This window comes from Pongo abelii, chromosome 12 (genome assembly GCF_028885655.2).
Source record: "Pongo abelii isolate AG06213 chromosome 12, NHGRI_mPonAbe1-v2.0_pri, whole genome shotgun sequence".
Taxonomy (NCBI): Eukaryota; Metazoa; Chordata; class Mammalia; order Primates; family Hominidae; genus Pongo; species Pongo abelii.
The window spans coordinates 121,349,463-121,367,488 of NC_071997.2; the positions used below are offsets into that span (position 1 = coordinate 121,349,463).

The following is an 18,026-nucleotide window of genomic DNA, read 5'->3' on the forward strand; positions in this document are numbered from 1 at the left end:
ACACCTCATTTTTCTCTAGGTGCAATTCTCTCCAACCCAGCCATCCCCTTCCACATACACACTCACGCACAGCAAGACCACCCCAGCACAAGACCTGGCTCACTCAGTGCTTTCTTCTTTAATTCTAGTTAATTAATTTTTGTTTTAAAGTATAGCCCCTTTTCACTTCTATAGCTAAGAGAAGTCTGCGGGTAACTTCAAGTCAAAGACATCAACTTACAAAAAGAACTTCCACAACAGAGCTATTTCATACTATGGATCACTGAGGGGTTACTTCTGACACGAAAACACACAGCTATAAAAAAAAAAATCATTTCAATCTCTGCATAATTAAATAAACTCTAAAAAGTCATCCCTATGCCTAAAGAGAATTTAGTTGTTTATTCTTGGTATATATTAAATTTATAAGGGTTTGCTTTTGGTTTTTAAAAGTTTCTAAGAGTTCTCGTACCTACTATTACTTTGCAAAGATATAACCACAAATCACAGGACAAAGAAAAGGAATATATTGCTAAGGGTCAAAAGCGTGTTAAAATTTCTTGCTTTTCCAAGTGAAAATGTCAAACCTTCTAATAAGAGCATAAGTAACAACCGATTGAGAACAATTTGTCCTCTTCCTTTCTCCTACTGATTCAATGAATAATTTTACTTCTTGCAATTTTATGGCTGAAACTTATTTACATTTTAACCAAAGTAAGAACTTGTACCCAGTTTTCTTTTTCTAATCACTCTTTTCTGCTAGATTCAACGTTATCTACATAAAGAAAAGAGTTTCAAGTTCTGGTGCTAACATTAAAATAATGTTACACAACATTTTCTTTGTTATGGTTACACAATAAAAGAAATACACAGATAAAAGCAATGTGCGTCTCCCACCTTCTAGAGCGGCAAGCTGCTGCTCAGCTTCCAGGTACAGCTGGGAAAAGATGGGCCTGGGCACCAGGTTGTTGGACCGCAGGGATGCCTCGATGGAATTGTGCAAGACCTCTTCAAAGCGTGTCGTCTTCAGCTGTCCAGCGTAAGAATTTCCCATCTTCAAGAGGATGGAGTCTTCTGTTTAAAATGGCATCTCAGATTCAGTGCAAAAGCCTGGCTCCACGCAAGGTAGAAGGTGAAACAGCTGCAAGGAGGAAGGGCCGTGTAGCCTTCGCTCAGCAGAGACGAAGAGAGGGTGGCTGTCCTCAGCTGCAGCTACTGCCGGGCAATTACAGGAAGTTATATAAGTAACAGCTTTCTCTAATTTAGCACTCAGCAGAGCCTGACACCTCTTAGACTATTTCACTAGGAGCTGCCTCTTTTGCCATCCCCAGGTTTCACAGGACTCCCACTTTTCCCAGAGATGTGGTCCTGCCTGAGAGTTCCCAGACGAATGACGTTTCATTTTCCATGACCTGCAGACGAATGGCCCTCCAACACTCTTGTAAGTGACGGCAACTGAGCAGTCCACCAAAACCAGTCCCAGATTTGAGGATTAGATGAGCCGGCCTCCCCCACCTTCCCAGAAGATAAGCTAGCAGGTCTCCCATCATTGTCTTTGCTGGTAAAAGGCTGATTATTCTCATTCTTCCTTTAAAATGTTTTTTAATCTACTAAATGTTTCCATGATTCAAGAAATACAGAATTACATCTGGAAAACCTGGAAATCACAGAGGAGTGGGAAAACGAGGAAAATCACTGACATTTCTATCCCCCAAGAGATTTATTTTCTATCCCCCCAAAAATCACAGAGAACCACTGTGATATTTTTTCTGTAGCAGCTTGAGATATAATTCACATACCTTACCACTTAAAGTAGACAACTCAATGGTTTTTCGTATATTCACAGTGTTGTGCAACTATCATATGATCAGTTTTAGAATGCTTTCATCACCCTAAGAGGAAACCCCAATCCAATCACTCTGCAACCCTCCAACCCCTCCAGCTGTAGGCAACAATTTATTTATTTTCCGTCTCTATAGATTTGCTCATTCTGGATACTTTGTATAAATGGAATCATTCAGTATGAGGTCTTTTGTGACTGGCTTCTATCTAACATTAGCACAATGTCTCCAAGATTCATCTGTTTAGCATGAATCAATACTTCATTCCCACTCATGTATTTTGATGTATTGTTTTAGACTTAATTCTCTTCAGAAATTGCGGGTGGGAAGGGATGGGAGATTGTATTCACATAATTATAATCATACTATAATACACATTTTTATTGTTTTTTTTTCCTTGACATAAGCATTTTGTTCAACCCTCTTGCAAATGTTTTTAGAACAATTTTAATGGCTGCTTCCATTGAGTGAAAATGCTGATATTTGTTCTGACATTTCTCCCTGATTATACGTAGGGTTAAATTTCTATTTTCAGTCCTTCCCAAGAACAGGCATTTAAATGTGTATATGTCCCTAATGTTTTCCATTTATTTTCTATTTCATTACATTTAGCTATTTGTTATATTTCTGTTTATTTCCTTTTGGTTTAACTTGTACTTTTTCCAAACTTTTCAAAATAGTTACTTTATTGTCATCTTTAGTTTTCATCTTCATTAACAACGAAGACATTTAAGGCTATACATTATTCTCTGGGCACCTCCTTTGCTATGGTACAAGGTTTAGCATGAAGTGTTCTCCTTTTCGTTTCTTTCTAGACAGTTTATCATTTCCCTCTGATTCCCTCTTTGATCCGTTAATTATACAGGAGTGTGCGTTTAATTTTTAAACAGTCAAGACAGCGATGGGGGGGTGAGTTCAGCTTCATATTATTTACTTCCAGTTTTTAATAGATTATAATCAAGACTGTGGTCTTTAGAAACTCTACTTTTGAAACTTGTTCAGGGTTTCTTTTTGCCATATACCTGCTGGAGTTTTACAGATATGAGAAAAGACATTCGTAAACTCTACAAGGGATGAAAGGAAATCGATCAGATTATTCAACTGTTCTATATCCTTGTATGTCTCTTGTCTACTATCCTGTTCATCTTTAAAGTAGCATTTGACTTACAAAATGGCACCAGACGCCTGCACTGAAATGACCACAGAATAGCAGTTTCCTGCCTTCATCTACAATTACTGCACACACACCAGTTATGCAACTGGCTTCACCAGCCAGGCGAGATCTCCCATTCACTCTAACTCAAGCCATGTGTAATAAATTCCCTCGTCCTTGTTCTGTCGGTGGCAGAGTAGCTTCAAGATGTCATCCTTCGTGCCCTGAAAGAGCTCTGCTTTCCCTCCCGAAGGTATAATAACTGGTAGAGTCACGTTGATTTCCCGCCCCTGTTGTAAGGAAGATTCAGCCTTTCCTCTTCCAACTAAAAGTAAATGGAAGGCATTAACCACTTCCTGCTTGTGGCAGTAACTTCTGACCACAGGGCCCCCTGGCCAGCCTCTGCTTATAGCCTGGGGAAATGAGCTGTGGGAGGATTGCTTCAGGAATTAGCCCCAGCAAAAAGAAAGTGCTCCTGAGAGAGAGAGGTCAGCAGCCGGAGTAACCTAACAGGAGAGCGGAAGAGGTTGCAGGGTCCTCTCGTCTGCCTTTTTTCTTGATCTGTGGCAGACTTTAATATGTGACTGAGGGGTTGCCAGCCACATTTGGGGACACCTGCATTATTCTCAACTCAGGGTGGTGGGTTTAAAGCTGCCGCCAACTAATAACATCCCAAATGCCTTCTATTTCCACAGCATCTTTGTCTACAGAGCTTAAGGCACACAGGAAGAAGCTTTAAGGTGGACTCATTTTACATGGAGCCCCTGAAGAATCGTGTCCTCTGACTGAAAGAACACATCGGGGCATCCAGACCCTCCCTGCCCAAGGTCCTGTTCAGCTGACCTCACAGCTGATTGGCACCCAGGAGACTCCAGCAGCGAAGGGACATGTAGGCCTGATGTAGACGGGGCAATAAAAATGAAGAAGGAAAAATAATATCCATTGTCCAGCCACTGCATGCGAGACACTGGGCACGTTCCCTACTTCACACACATGGTAGCCCATGGAAGAGGTATGACGAAGCCCATTTTATAAACGATACATTTGAATCTAGAGATACATAGCCGGCAGAAACGCTTGCTGAAAAAAAAGAAATAGAATGGGGGAGAGAAAGATGGAGAAAGAGACAGAAAAGCAAAAAACAACATGGCATAGAAAAGTGGGGTTTTTGTTTGTTTTTTGAGACAGGATCTCACTTTGTTGCCCAGGCTGGAGTGAGTGCAGTGGCATGATCTCGTTTCTGCAACCTCTGATCCTCCCACCTCAGCCTCCCCGAGTAGCTGGCACTACAGGAACATGCCACCACGCCCAGCTAATTTTCACATTCTTTGTAGAGATGGGGTTTCACCATGTTGCCCAGGCTGGTCTCGAACTCCTGGGCTCAAGAGAGCTCCCAAAGTGCTGGGACCACAGGCATGAGCCACCATGCCCGCCCAGTAAAGTTTTCATACTCACAAAATTAAAACTTTATTTTATAGCCCTAAATAAACATCAAAGTTTTAATGTCTGTAAGCAAATAGTGAAAGAAAAAATAAATACCATTCCCTATCTAATGACGCATTTGACATCAGAACAATAAGTACATACCACTAAAGAAGAATGAGGAGGCATTGCAACAGTATTCAAATCTGTGGCTCTTTTTGTTATTCCATTGTGGCCACAACCAAACAGTGTGGGGACTTTCTAGATACCATGGCAGTGCTCTATCTTACAGACAGGCCCTGACTGCAAAGCCACACCTGCCGGATGAGGAAGGTTTGGGCCAGACCGGTCCTGCCGTGGAGGCACATCTGGAGCTCTCTGACCCACTGGAATCCTGCATTTGACCAGTGGAGAACTGAAGACCCAGATAGGGAAGACCCTAGTTCAAGGTCAAACACTAAAGCTTCAGTCCTCCCAAATGCCGCATGGAGTGGAGACAACACCTATAAAAGGCCTCCTTGGGATGGTCCTTCTTTCCCTGGCCTGGCCCTGATCACTTGCTCTCTGTCCGTGGTCTCTTTGCTAGACCCCTGCTGCAGTTATTCAAGTCTGCAAACTGCCTGTGGAATTTCTTCCATGCCCTAACACATCACATCCACCGCCTGCATTCCAAGGCCTGGACCAGTTTCTCTCCAGGCTGGTGTGTGATGCTCTTCAACTACAGAATCTGAAGCAGTGCCCATCAGGGCAGTGATGATGGCCGAACAACAGCTTTCAACTTAATGCACAAAAGCCTGGCTGTACTAGTCTGTAAAGAGCATGCGCAACCCCACGCAAAGTGATTTAATCACTGGGCCTTGGTGTTCTCATCTGTAAAATGGGCACTTAGAAAAACTGATTGCTCATTGCGGAGAGTAAGAGAGACGGAGTATACTCAGTGCGTAATCATTAATTTCTAGTTAAATCTGAGCTTTCACAGGAAAAGAATTTCAGATTATAAATGACGAGTGACAAAAAAGCACTATTGTCCATAAGTGCTACAACTTAAAAGAGGGGAGAAATCAGTGAGAACTTGGGTTTATAATGGGGCTGGTACTGGAAGCAGGCCAGGAGGGCTAAGTAGGATTTTTGGCCACGGCTCATCCTTCTCCACTTCTTGGTTCCATGACCAGGAATCGAACCCGGGCCGCGGCAGTGAGAGGACCGAATCCTAACCACTAGACCACCAGGGAACTCTGAGTAGGATGTTTTTGGAAAAAAACTAAGAACAGCATTTGAGGAAGGGACAGGAGAGTGCAAAGGCATGAAAACTCCAAGGGAACAGACATACTCTAGAAAAAGAAGTTCATTTGCCTAAGAGTAAATGGTTTACAAGATGACACAGTGACAGAATAACAAAAACAAACCCGAGGGTGAAAATCAGACATTCTATAGGCGACAGACACTCCCTGGACCCGCAGAGCTAGAGACCGATGATAGTAAAGACAATGCCGGTCAATCAGACAGAAATGATTGAGATAAAACTGGAGGGAAGACCTGCAGGCAGGAGGCCGGGCGGACACTCTTTCAATAGGACCTTTGATATCTGCTTATCTTTAAGAGTGAGGCACAAAAAGTTGCTTGGAAACTCTCTACATGGAGATTCAACAGGTTGCCTGGTGGGCTTCATGGGAGGTGATCAGATGTGGGTTTGTTTCACCATATCAACCTCAAACATAGCTCCATGTCAGCTCAAATCCCAGAACCAGTACCTAACTTCCACTGGCCCTTCTGATCCCAGAAGCACCCATGGGCTTGACCAGATGAAGCCAACTGACCCAGGTCAGTTTGAAGTGGCAATGGTGAGCTATCTCAACAGGCTCTAGGTGGCTGGGACATTGACCTGAGCTATTCTCTTCCCATGGTACCAGTAAATCTGTGTCCTTTAGAGGACTCGGGTAGAATGAGAATTTTTAGGTTGAGTTGAAGTTCAACTAGAATAAGTGCAGGGCAGAAGCTTCAAGGAAGATAAGGAACTATTAAAGGCGGGGACAAAGAAAGGAGAGGAGGCTTCTTGTGAAATGGGACAGATGGAGAACATGCATTGTTTCTAGTCCCTTCAAAACCTCACTAAAAGGACAGTGAAGGAATGTGCAGGTATAAGGACCCAAAGACAAAGAGACAGGAGAGAAAATCACAACAGACAAGATATGCCAACAAAAGTTAGCATATTCAAAGCAGACAAGAAGTAGGGCTAGACTTGGAAAGTGTCCTTTCCAAGCCCAGTCCTGAACTGGGTGAGGCCTCTTGAGAAGCAAACTGATTCAAACCCACAGAACCCAGAGAAGGCTTGGGAATTCCAGGCAACAAGGTGAAAAGTAGGGCTGAAGAGTGGGAGGACTCCCTCTTCCTTCCCAAGCAGCCCTTTCCCCTTCTCTGCACAAGTCTGGAAGTTTACTTAGGACAAATTAAACCAAAGAGAATCTGGACTCTTGGACATAGCTGGCAACAGGTATGAGATGCAAGGGTGAAAACAGGGAAATTGACTCAAATGATGCAATGTCCCTTCTCTCATTCCTTTTCTCCCATTTGGCTCCCCTAAAATGCAATCATGCTTAAGGATGGACAGATATTGAAAATTGGGGGTACTCAGTATAACAGATCCATATCTAATCACCTTCTGTGAGGCCCAGCAGTCAACCAGCAGCTTTCTTTTATTATTTATTTATTATTATTATTATTTTTGAGACAGAGTTTCACTCTTGTTTCCCAGACAGGAGTGCAATGGCACGATCTCGCTCACTGCAACCTTCACCTCCCAGGTTCAAGCGATTCTCCTGCCTCAGTCTCTGAGTAGCTGGGATTACAGGCACCCGCCACCTCACCTGGCTAATTTTTGTACTTTTAGCAGAGACAGGGTTGCATCATGTTGGCCAGGCTGGTCTCGAATCTCCTGACTCAGGTGATCCACCTGCCTCAGCCTCCCAAAGTGCTGGGATTACAGGCATGAGCCACCACAGCTGGCCAATCGGCAACTTTCTATGCTTGACTTAAAAATAAGCAGACATCCAAAGATCATCAGCATCACAAGGCTTTTGAGAAAATCCTTAAACATAAAAGGTAGACACTAAAAGAAACAAAGAGACAAAAGAGAGCAAACAAAAACCACAAAGGAAACATATCTGCCACAGTTAATATCTTCAGAGGGATAATGTATCCACAAAACAAGAACAGAATGCTATAAAAAGTAAACATGGAGAAAACGAGAAGGAATTCTTAAAAACTGTTTAAACAATAACAGAAATTTAAACTTTACTAGAAGGGCTACAAGGCAAAGTTGAAGATCAAGATACAAAGAACGGAAAAGAGAAGAAAATTGAAATGATTTTGTTATTGCATAACAGGACAACTATAGTATTAAGCTGAAGTTTTTTCAGTAGTTTTCAATGTCATTTTCCTACCATATTATTTCCAAAATGAGAGAAAAATAGCTACTCTTGGCCAAATTGAAGGCTACTCTGAAACATTTCATTAATGTGGCTCCTATTTATACATCTAACCATTCTCTTTTTTTCGTCTTAAAGTAGGACAACTGAGAAGTTACCTAGGAAAGGACTTATCAGACACCGAATACCCACAAAGAGAAAACATTTTAATGTTTCCTTTTAATGTATTTATTCTATTAGAAAATAAACTCTTTGGGGGTTCGTGGGGGGAAAAAAGACCACTGGAAGATCAATCCATGAGGCCCAGAAGGAGTTCTAGAAGAATAAAAAAAGGAAAAGAAGAAAATGATATTCCCAAAGAATGTTTTTCAGAGCTGAAAAACATAGATTTCCAGATTTAAAGGACCCATCAAGAGCCCAGCACAACAAATGAAAAGGATACACATGGAGGCACATCCATGAAATTTTAGAACCCTGAAGATAAACAAGTAAAGAAACAACAGGTCACATTCAAGGGCTTAAAATAATCAGGATGACTTTGGATTTCTCAACAGCAATACTGGACACTAGGAAATAATGAAATAATGCCCGGAAAATTTCAAGGGAAAAATTTCCCTACCTAGAATACTCAACAAAAATAATAATCAAAGTGAGAGTAGAGTAAAACCATTTTCTGAAATGCAAAATCTCAAAGCAATTTATCTCCCAAGTTCACTTTCTCAAGAAACTACTGGGGAGTGGTGTAAATTAATTGTGAAGCCAGGGGGCCAGGATGGGGGATCCAACAGAGGAGAGAAGGAGAGGGGACCCACAAGGTGATGGTGAGAACAGCTAAATGATCCACACTGGAGCAGGGACAGAAGGCTCCAGGAAGGAGGTCTCCAAGAAGAAAACAGGGTAACAGATTTAATTATCTGATGTGTTCAATAATATTGAAAGGAGTTTACAAGTTCTATCAGAATATGGGGATGTATTATTGACAGGTACAGGAAGAATAAGATGTACAATGACTGAAATTTTAGTTACGCACACTGTAAGTCTATGGTGAGTGCTGATTCAAACAAAGTTTTGATATAACTATTTTGGAAGAATGAGAAAAGGGAAAGGCACGTGTATGTGTATGTATGCGGGTGTGTGCATGTGTGTGCATCTGTGTTTGGGTATATGCATGTGTGCACATGTGTCTGGGTGTGTGCGTGTGTGTGCATATGTGTTTGGGTATGTGCACATGTGTGCACAAGTGTCTGGCTGTGCATGTGTGTGCACATATGTTTGAGTATATGCACATGTGTGCACACGTCTGGCTGTGTGCATGTGAGAATGTGTGGTGGGTTTTTTTTTTTTTTTTTGGAGACAGGGTCTTGCTCTGTTGCCCAGCTGTAGTGCAGTGGTACAGTCACAGCTCACTGTAGCCTCAACTCGTGGGCTCAAGTAATCCTCCCACCTCAGCCTCCTGAGTAGCTAGGAGTATAGGAACATGCCACCATGCCCAGATAGCTTTTTTTGGTAAGGACGGAGGTCTTGCTAGGTTGCCCAGGCTGCTCTCAAACTCCTGGGCTCAAGAAATTCTACCGCCTTGGCCTCCCAAAGCACTTGGATTACAGGAGTGAGCCACTGCACCCAGCTAACAGTGTGTTCTTGGGGTAGAAGGAAAGAGGTATAAGAAAGCTAAATTCTCATATTCCACAGAAAGAATGAAAAGATGGCCTAGACACAAACAATAAATTGCAACACCAGTTGTTATTTGGAAATAAAGAGGTAATTCCAGAGAAGAAGAAAAAAAAGGAAAGAATTTAAAAATGGTTTTAAATTTCATCAATTTAAAAATGGTTGTCTCTAGGAAGCAGGAATTGGGATAGAAATAGGTTTTTCATTTTCATTTTTCATTTTAACGCTTATAATTTAACTTTTAGACTGTATGTATATTTATATTTTTGGAAAAACGATGATTACATTTTAAAAATAAATGAAAGGCAGGAAAGAATAGAATGACAGGCATTATAAGGAATCTCCGTAGAAGAGCAGCTGAACATCATGGTAGACCGCAGACCAATAGCAAAGGAAGGACACGTGTGAAGAATTATCTAATTTCATCCTGCCAACAACCCTGTCTTCTAGATATTTCTCTCCCTACTTTTATCCCATATGAAGAAACTAAGAAAATAAGGCTTGGAAAGGTTGGACCTGTCTGAAGACACACAGCTAGTGCCTGGTCTGGAATTAAAAACCGATCTCCAAAGAATCTCTTCCATGAAAAGTAGTGTTAAGAAATTTAAACTAGCACAGCCGAGCACGGTGGCTCATGCCTGTAATCCCAGCACTTTGGGAGGCCGAGGCAGGCGGATCACTTGAGGTCAGGAGTTAGACATCGCCCTGGCCAACATGGTGAAACCCCAACTGTACTAAAAATACAAAACATAGCTGGGCGTGGTGGCACACCTGTAATCCCAGCTACTCGGGAGGCTGAGGCAGGAGAATCACTTGAGCCCGGGAGGCAGAGATTGCGTGAGCTGAGATTGCGCCATTGCAATCCAGCCTGGGTAACAGGTTGAGAAGCCATCTCAAAAAAAAAAAAAAAACATTTAAACTAGCAGAATGTAAAATTCTCAGACATCTTCATTTTCAGAGTTATAAATCTGTATTATCATTACTTTCTGGTGCCTTTTCTAGTAGTGACAAGACACTTCCTGATTTTATAGAAAGTTAAGGCATTCCTCTAAAGTTCTAAAGGACAGCACTAGAGACTTGGCCTAAAGAGACTAAGCCTGCATTCACACAAAAAGTGAGATGCGCTCCTGGGTTTTCATCCTGCTGGGAGCCAAGAAAGTCCTGCAATTATTTCAAGAACAGGTTCTACCTATTCTCCCAGAACCACTTGAGAAAGCTTGTAAGGTCCCTATTACAGAGCTTGTATGTTACAACATTGTATTCCAAGTGAGCACATAAAAAATATCAAAACTTCAGTTTACAGCTAATTTACTTATTCACTTCAATTATGTATGTATATATTTTATAATGCAAATAATATATACTGTGGTCCATGCATGCATAAACCACATATAAGCATATAAAAACATATGGTCCGTGTTCTTATAAATCAGTAAGGACATATGTTGTATACATATATATGTGTGTATTTATTTACTGAAAGAGTATGAATGGAATAAGGAAACTAATATTTCTTTCCTGTATACTATGTGCCAGGAAATTTTCTTTCAACAGCTCAATGACAAAAGTATTATTGTCTTGGTTTTGCAGATGAAGGGAGGGGGCGTGGGATGTAAAAGCATTCTTTGTCTTCACATCCTTGTTATTTTTTTTTATTTTTATTTTTTGAGACGGAATCTCACTCTGTCACCCAGGCTTGAGTTCAGTGGCACGATCTCAGCTCACCGCAACCTCCACCTCCCGGGTTCAAGCGATTCTCCTCCCTCAGCCTCCCGAGTAGCTGGGACTACAGACATGCGCCACCATGCCCGGCTAATTTTGTATTTTTAGTAGAGATGGGGTTTTTCCATGTTGGTCAGGCTGGTCTTGAACTCCCGACCTCAAGTGATCCGCCCGCCTCGGCCTCCCAAAGTGCTGGGATTACAGGCGTGAGCCACCGCGCCTGGCTATCTTTGTCATTTTCTTTAGCAACAACACAAACCCCAAACATTTTAAGTAATAATCAATAGCTGCTATCTGTCAGGACCACTTTGTGCAGAGATTTTCTTGCTTTCCATTTGGAACCTTACTTCATCGTCATCACAGTCCTAAAACTCAGGTAACATGGTTCTCATTCTACACATTAGGAAATTGAGGCTGGGTGACATTCAAGTGACTTGTCCAAGGTCACACATTTAGAACAATTTTGGAATGTCCAATGATGGCCCTCAGTATGCCTTACTGAAAGCAAAGATTCATTGGAAAGATTAATCCCTTTTCCTTCAGAAAAGGATGCATTTTTTTTAAGTTGCTTTTTAAAAATGGTGTTCACTTGTCCAGCCATATTCCAAACTTTGGGTTAGGAAAAGGATTGCCTTGGGTTCTTTCGTCATGGTGCTTTGCCATAAGGGGAGCTGCCATAGAAAGCTGCTGATTGGCCAGGTGTGGTGGCTCATGCCTGTAATCCCAGCACTTTGGGAGGCTGAGGCAGGTGGATCACCTGAGTCAGGAGATTCGAGACCAGCCTGGCCAACATGATGCAACCCATCTCTGCTAAAACACAAAAATCAGCCAGGCGAGGTGGCGGGCGCCTGTAATCCTAGCTACTCGGAGGCTGAGGCAGGAGAATCGCTTGAACCTGGGAGGCGAAGGTTGCAGTGTGTGAGATCGTGCCATTGCCCTCCAGCCTGGGACACATTTTTTAGCCTCATCTAAAAAGACACATTTCTAGCCAGACAAAGAAAACCGAGAGCAGGCCGGGCGCGGTGGCTCACACCTGTAATCCCAACACTTTGGGAGGCCGAGGCGAGTGGATCACCTGAGGTCAGGAGTTCGAGACCAGCCTGGACAACATGGTGAAACCCTGTCTCTACCAAAAATACAAAAGTTAGCCGGGCATGGTGACAGGCGCCTGTAATCCTCACTACTCGGGAGGCTGAGTCACAAGAATCGCTTGACCCCGGGAGGCGGAGGTTGCAGTGAGCTGAGAATGTGCCACTGCACTCCAGCCTGGGCGACAGAGTGAGACTTTGTCTCAATTAAAAAAAAAAAAAAAAAAACCCGAGAGCATTCTAAGAATGTGGCCTGCAGACCCGTCCCCTGCGTGGAGGTGAGCAGGCAGACAGAGGGGCAGGACAGACAGGTGGCCAGCGTTCACTCCTCCACCTGCACCATCAGCACCGTGGGCCCTTCCCTGGGGATGAGAGCAGGAGCCTTCTGACTCCAGCCCATTCCAAGGAAAACATTCTTGCCCTGGCCTCTCCTTAGAGTGACCCCTCCCCTTCTCTTCCCTCCTTAGAATAGAACATCCAAAGGTTTGCCCGCAGGTGAAAAATGGATTTCTCTTAAAAGGCTCGGCCAGGCGCAGTGGCTCAGGGCTGTAATCCCAGCACTTTGGGAGGCCGAGGTGGGCAGATCACAAAGTCAGGAGATTGAGACCATCCTGGCTAGCATGGTGAAACCCCGCCTCTACAAAAAATACAAAAAATTAGCCAGGCATGGTGGTGGCCGCCTGTAGTCCCAGCTACTCGGTATACTGAGGCAGGAGAATGGCGTGAACCTGGGAGGCGGAGCTCGCAGTGACCCGAGATCGCGCCACTGCACTCCAGCCTGGGCAACTTGAGCAAGACTCCGTCTCAAAATAAACAAACAAACAAATAAACAAAAGGCTCTCAGACTAGAAGGGTTAAGCATCCAACTAAAATCGGGGTCTGAATGATTTCCCTACTCCTCTCTGAGGTCCCTTCACTCCACCTTTTACCAATCATTGCAATGAGGCACCTCTGTCTAAGTGAAGCCTCCATCTGTCAACAATAGCGCTGAGTCCCAGAATGGGCTGGGACTCACTTCCTAAGATAACACTTGGCTCTGGGTGCTTCTGGGTGCTGCACACTCATCGTTTTGCTCAGAAAAATAAAGCCACAGCTTCCCTGTACTGCCCACCCTTCAGACCCAATTCCTCCCCACTCCCCAGTCCATTCACAGACAGGCATCAATACCCATTTCTTCACACTACCCAGCAGCACACATCAGGGGTTCAACACCCCTGCACACGTACATGGACACCGAGGCCCACGAGGTGCTGAGAACCAGCACTCTTGGGTTCCCAGTCACAACATCCAGTTAGATCAAAACCAGCAGGACTCATAGAGAAGGTCTTACAGGTCTCTTCAAGTTATGAGATAATAAACTTCTCATTATCATTGAACTTCACCAACGTCAAAAAAATTCTCAAACTTGGGCTTTGCAAAGTGTTCATAATCTGTCTGCTGTAGCGGTAAAAGCATTCACTTTTCAATAAGACCACCAGGGGCTTGATTCATGGTTATGCTGCTTTCAAGCTGTGTGACCTTGGGCAAGTTACCCAACCTCTCTGAACCTCCATTTCCTCTTTTATAAAATGGAGATACTAAGAACCACCTTACACGGCTGTAGTGAGGACTAAATTAACATGTAGGGCAGTTGGCATAAAATAGATGTTAATAAGTTCCAGTTTCCTCTCTAAAATTGGAATTAACTGCCCATAATTCTAATTTCTAGATGTTAACCAGAGACTTAATTTTAAGTCTTAAGCTTGACTTAATTTTATTCACTATCACAGAATAGTTTATCCAATGGAATTAATTAAACTTCTGGCTTCCTTAGGATTACACCTATTGAAACGTGCCTCTCTGAGTAAATAATATATCATTTAGTCTCTTATCCCCCCTTCTGCTAGCTTCCCAACTAAACTTGAAGGGCTTTGACAGCAGGGACTATTCCAGGCACCTCTTTACTTCCCATGGTGCCCGGAACACTGCAGGTCCCCAGAAAACAACCCCTAAAAAGAGAGAGTAGAAGAGGAAAAGGAAGACCATGTGCTTAAGGTTACAGAGAGGATTGTAAAGAAATAGACTGAGGTCCTGTCTGAAAGCATTTGGAGTAGCATTTAAAGCCCCAGGTGTACCAAATAAACACATCTGAGGCTTTAATTTAGGCCCCTGGGATGCCACCGCTGTTAGAATTCCAGAAAACTAATTAGCTAATTCCCACTGCCCCAGGTATTACCTGAACTCACTTTGTTGTTTTCTGCTCCAAACAAAGCCAGAGGGGCCAGAAGACAGCCCTTCCTATGGGCATCAAAGTACAAGATGTGTGCTTTGATTCTTTCTTCATGAACACACTGCTGCTCGGCCGCCCCGTGTCTGTTCTCTCTTCAGTTTACACTTAAGCCAAAATCAACTGCTCCCTCTTCTGCCCTCCCCCCGCCCCAGCACTTTGCTCATACTGCACCCTCACTGGGCTCTGGGTTTGTTCTCCGCGAAGCCACAGGGAGTGTGTCAGTGTCTACACCTCCCCCAGGGACTGAGTTGCTAAATGCAGCAAGGAAGCTCACCCATCTCCCCTCTTCCCCTTGTTCCCCTCAGAGCCCAGAACAGTTTCTTATGGGAGAGTGGATCTGCAAGGGAATGGCATTGACTCTGCCGATGATCTCACGCTGCAGATCCTACTCGACCACCACCCAGGCCACCCCAGGCTCCAAGAGCAGGTGCAGCCGGGGGCCTTCAGGGTCTCAGGGCTCAAGTACAGATAGCCAGGTCTGTCCCAAGCCACACATGGACAGCTTCTGGCCTGTTCTATGCCTGCCCTGTGAGAAGCAAAGAACTTTCCTCTTCCAGAATCATGATTTTGCCTTAAACAAAGGTAAATGCTTACATAATCTAAACTGGATCCTTGGCAGAAATATTTCATTACCACTTGGAGCTAAGGGTGAAACTGAACTAGACACAGTTCCTGCCCTGAAGAACCTCACAGAGACACAGGAAGTGCAGGTCAGCGGTGTAATGCAAAATAGAAGAGATGCAGGCAAGAATGCCTGGAGGGAAACAGAGAAGGGAATGGAAAATTCTATCAGGTCAGTCTTGGCAGGCCTCATGGAAGGCTCAGTCGTCAAAGTTGAGTACAGGTTTGCTGTCTGAAAAGAAGGGGCTTTCCAGGCAGAAGGTATACAAGGCATCGGCTTGACCCAAGGGCGAGACACCTATTGTGTGCCTGGGCAACACAGGTCCTTCCAGCTTGAGGTGTATGCAGGGACAGGGGGTAGGAGGGCAACAAGGGGCCCGTTCAGCCTAAGCCCTGCTAACGTGTTTGAAATTAACCACATCAAGCCACCAAAGGAGTTAGGCAGGGCTGATGAGGCTGTGTTTGAGAGATTCCTGCGGCTTCCTAAGGAAGGCTTCTAGGAGGATACTGCAATAGACCAAGACTCAAAGAGGACTAAAGACTGCGTCTGTGCAGGGTGAGCAGCACGAGGAGCCTAGCTGACCTCGGGCTTTGGAAAGAGTCGGAGGCAGTCGTGGTCTCACTGTCATAGAGAAGAGTAGTGCATGGGGGTCTGAAGAGAGAGCTGTGAGGTCAGGATGCCAAGTGTTCCGATCCCCATGGCCCCCCCTCGCTTGCCACCCACTCACTCGCGGATGCCCACAGAGCCCGCCTGTGCACAAAGCCTCAAGCGGTGTGATACCCTCTCCTCCAGAAGGATCCATGGCAGAAAAGGAAGGGCCATGGTCTGGAGTCAAGTCTACAAGAGCAAAACCCCAACCCTGGCTTCCTGCCCGGCCTCCCTTTCCCTTCCCTTTCTGCCTCGCTGCCTCCATTCTGAATCACATCCAAAACATACCATGTACCCTCCAACACGGGGTTCCATCTCCTTCTGGGAGATGGCCTTCTCCTAGAAGCCCTGCCAACCTGGCCCTTCAGGGCCACTACCCTGGCCAGCCACAGGGACATGACCCCACCCCAAATCTCACTAGAACACCCCAAATTCCAGACACCACTGACCCATGCTCCTTCCTCTTCCAACTTCCCTACAACTAAATTCTAACTGGAAGAATTCCCCAGCCAACGCACAAGCATGGTGACTTACTTCTGGTGAGTCCAAAGTTTGAGAAAACAAGACTTGGAAAAAGCAACACTCTCAGGACTGTGTCCTCAACCTGTCTCATTTTCAACAGCCGAGGAAGGATGGGAATGGGGTGCTCCAGTACTGTGGCAATAGTCAGCCCCCAATATATGACATGGCAATAAACGCATTGAGACTGCAGGAAGGTCTCCTATAAACTCTTTGACGGTCCTCCTAGCAGGAAACAAGACATCATTCTCATGTAGATTTCTCCGATCTTCCCTAGAGGAACTCATAAACCACACAGGTGTTATTGAAGGGAGAAAAGCTGGGCTGAGAGGCGACTGGTGTCTAATCTGTTTGTCTCTCCAACTCAGACTGACTGGCCCACAGCCACAGCTCAGCCCCGAGCTGCTCTACATCTGTGCGCAGAATGTCAGAGAGTGTTTCTTTGGAGAATATCTTTAAGTGCTCTCAAATGGAACTACAAAGCCATCAGCTATGTCCCCTCCAATTGCAGTAAGAACTGAATGGAAGAGAAGGACCTTCAGAATAAAGCCAGGGAAGCAGAAACCACTGAAAACCTTCTCTCTAGAACCAACCAGGCAGGGCCCAAGCAGTGTTTTGAATCTCCTTAGCCTATCATTCATAAGAACACAAACTAATTATCTGCAACCCCTTTGGATATCATTTCAAACAATAAAAATAAGGACACCCATTCATTAAGTGGACTTGTCTTGGTTTACTGCTCCCTGCACCTTATCAGAGGCCAATGCTTTGCCATTATTCTGCTGAACACAGGCCACAGCTGTCTTCATAAGTCAACACAAACCTCTCCAACCCCCAAAGCAGGTGCTCGCCTGCAAAGTCAAATAAACCGTACCTTACAAAAAGCTGGTCATTTCAGGCACTCCACAGACCAACCAGCCAAGAGGAGGCTAAGCCCAGCAGAGGTGGAAAGCGTGCAGGGGCTCCCGCCTCCTGGGCTGCGCCTTTGATCTGCGTCTGGGGATGGAAGAGGATGCGTGGGGCACGTAATGCCCTGCTGTGCAGAGCCTGGCTCGGGTCTGCCTGACACCGAGGCTTCCTGGCCCCTGCCCGGCAGTGAGAGGCAGCCAAGCCAGCCAGGGGAAAAGTTTCAGAGCTAGTATCTGTTCCCAGAGCTACAACAACAACAACAACAACAAAAATCAGCAGTAGCCCTTCCAACTGGAGCTTCATCTGCCCCAGCGCCTGCCCGGTCAGATGGCAAATGCCACCGTTTCGTGTCTTCTTAGCCCTGAAGTGTTTTGCTGGGTCACAGTGCTCTCCACACAGGTACATACCAATCTGTCTAACCACCAACAGCTAAACTGATTCTTTTTAAACTACATGGAAGTTTGTGTACTTGGAGTGGAGCCACAGCACGCTGTGCAGAGAACAAAGGGTCAGGAGAAGAACACGGGCTTTGCGGTAGAAGACAGTCAGCTGGCAGCCTGGCTTGCCTCCGAAGGACTACAGGTAGCATGGACCTAAGCCTCATAAGCAAGCACGTGCCCCTTCAAACAACTCTGCTGTGAATACCGTGGAACATGCCCCAACAACATAAAACCCCTGGAGAGGCCCAGGATGCATATTCTTACACTTCTTTCATTTAAACCATTTCTACCACTATAGAAATCTTCAAGAAAACACCAGCT

At 44.7% G+C, this 18,026-nt stretch overlaps 1 protein-coding gene across 8 annotated transcripts in view; it reads right to left on the minus strand.

The window, feature by feature from the left end:
• Window positions 1-18,026, minus strand: part of GREB1 (growth regulating estrogen receptor binding 1) — a 162,845-nt gene that overhangs the window by 86,353 nt on the left and 58,466 nt on the right. For all 8 annotated transcript variants that reach the window (XM_054548389.1, XM_054548390.2, XM_054548391.2 and 5 more), the window contains exon 2: window positions 877-1,194. In XM_054548389.1, the coding sequence (XP_054404364.1) occupies window positions 877-1,033 (157 nt within the window). In that variant the 5' untranslated portion in view covers window positions 1,034-1,194. The remainder of the gene's footprint in view (window positions 1-876; window positions 1,195-18,026) is intronic.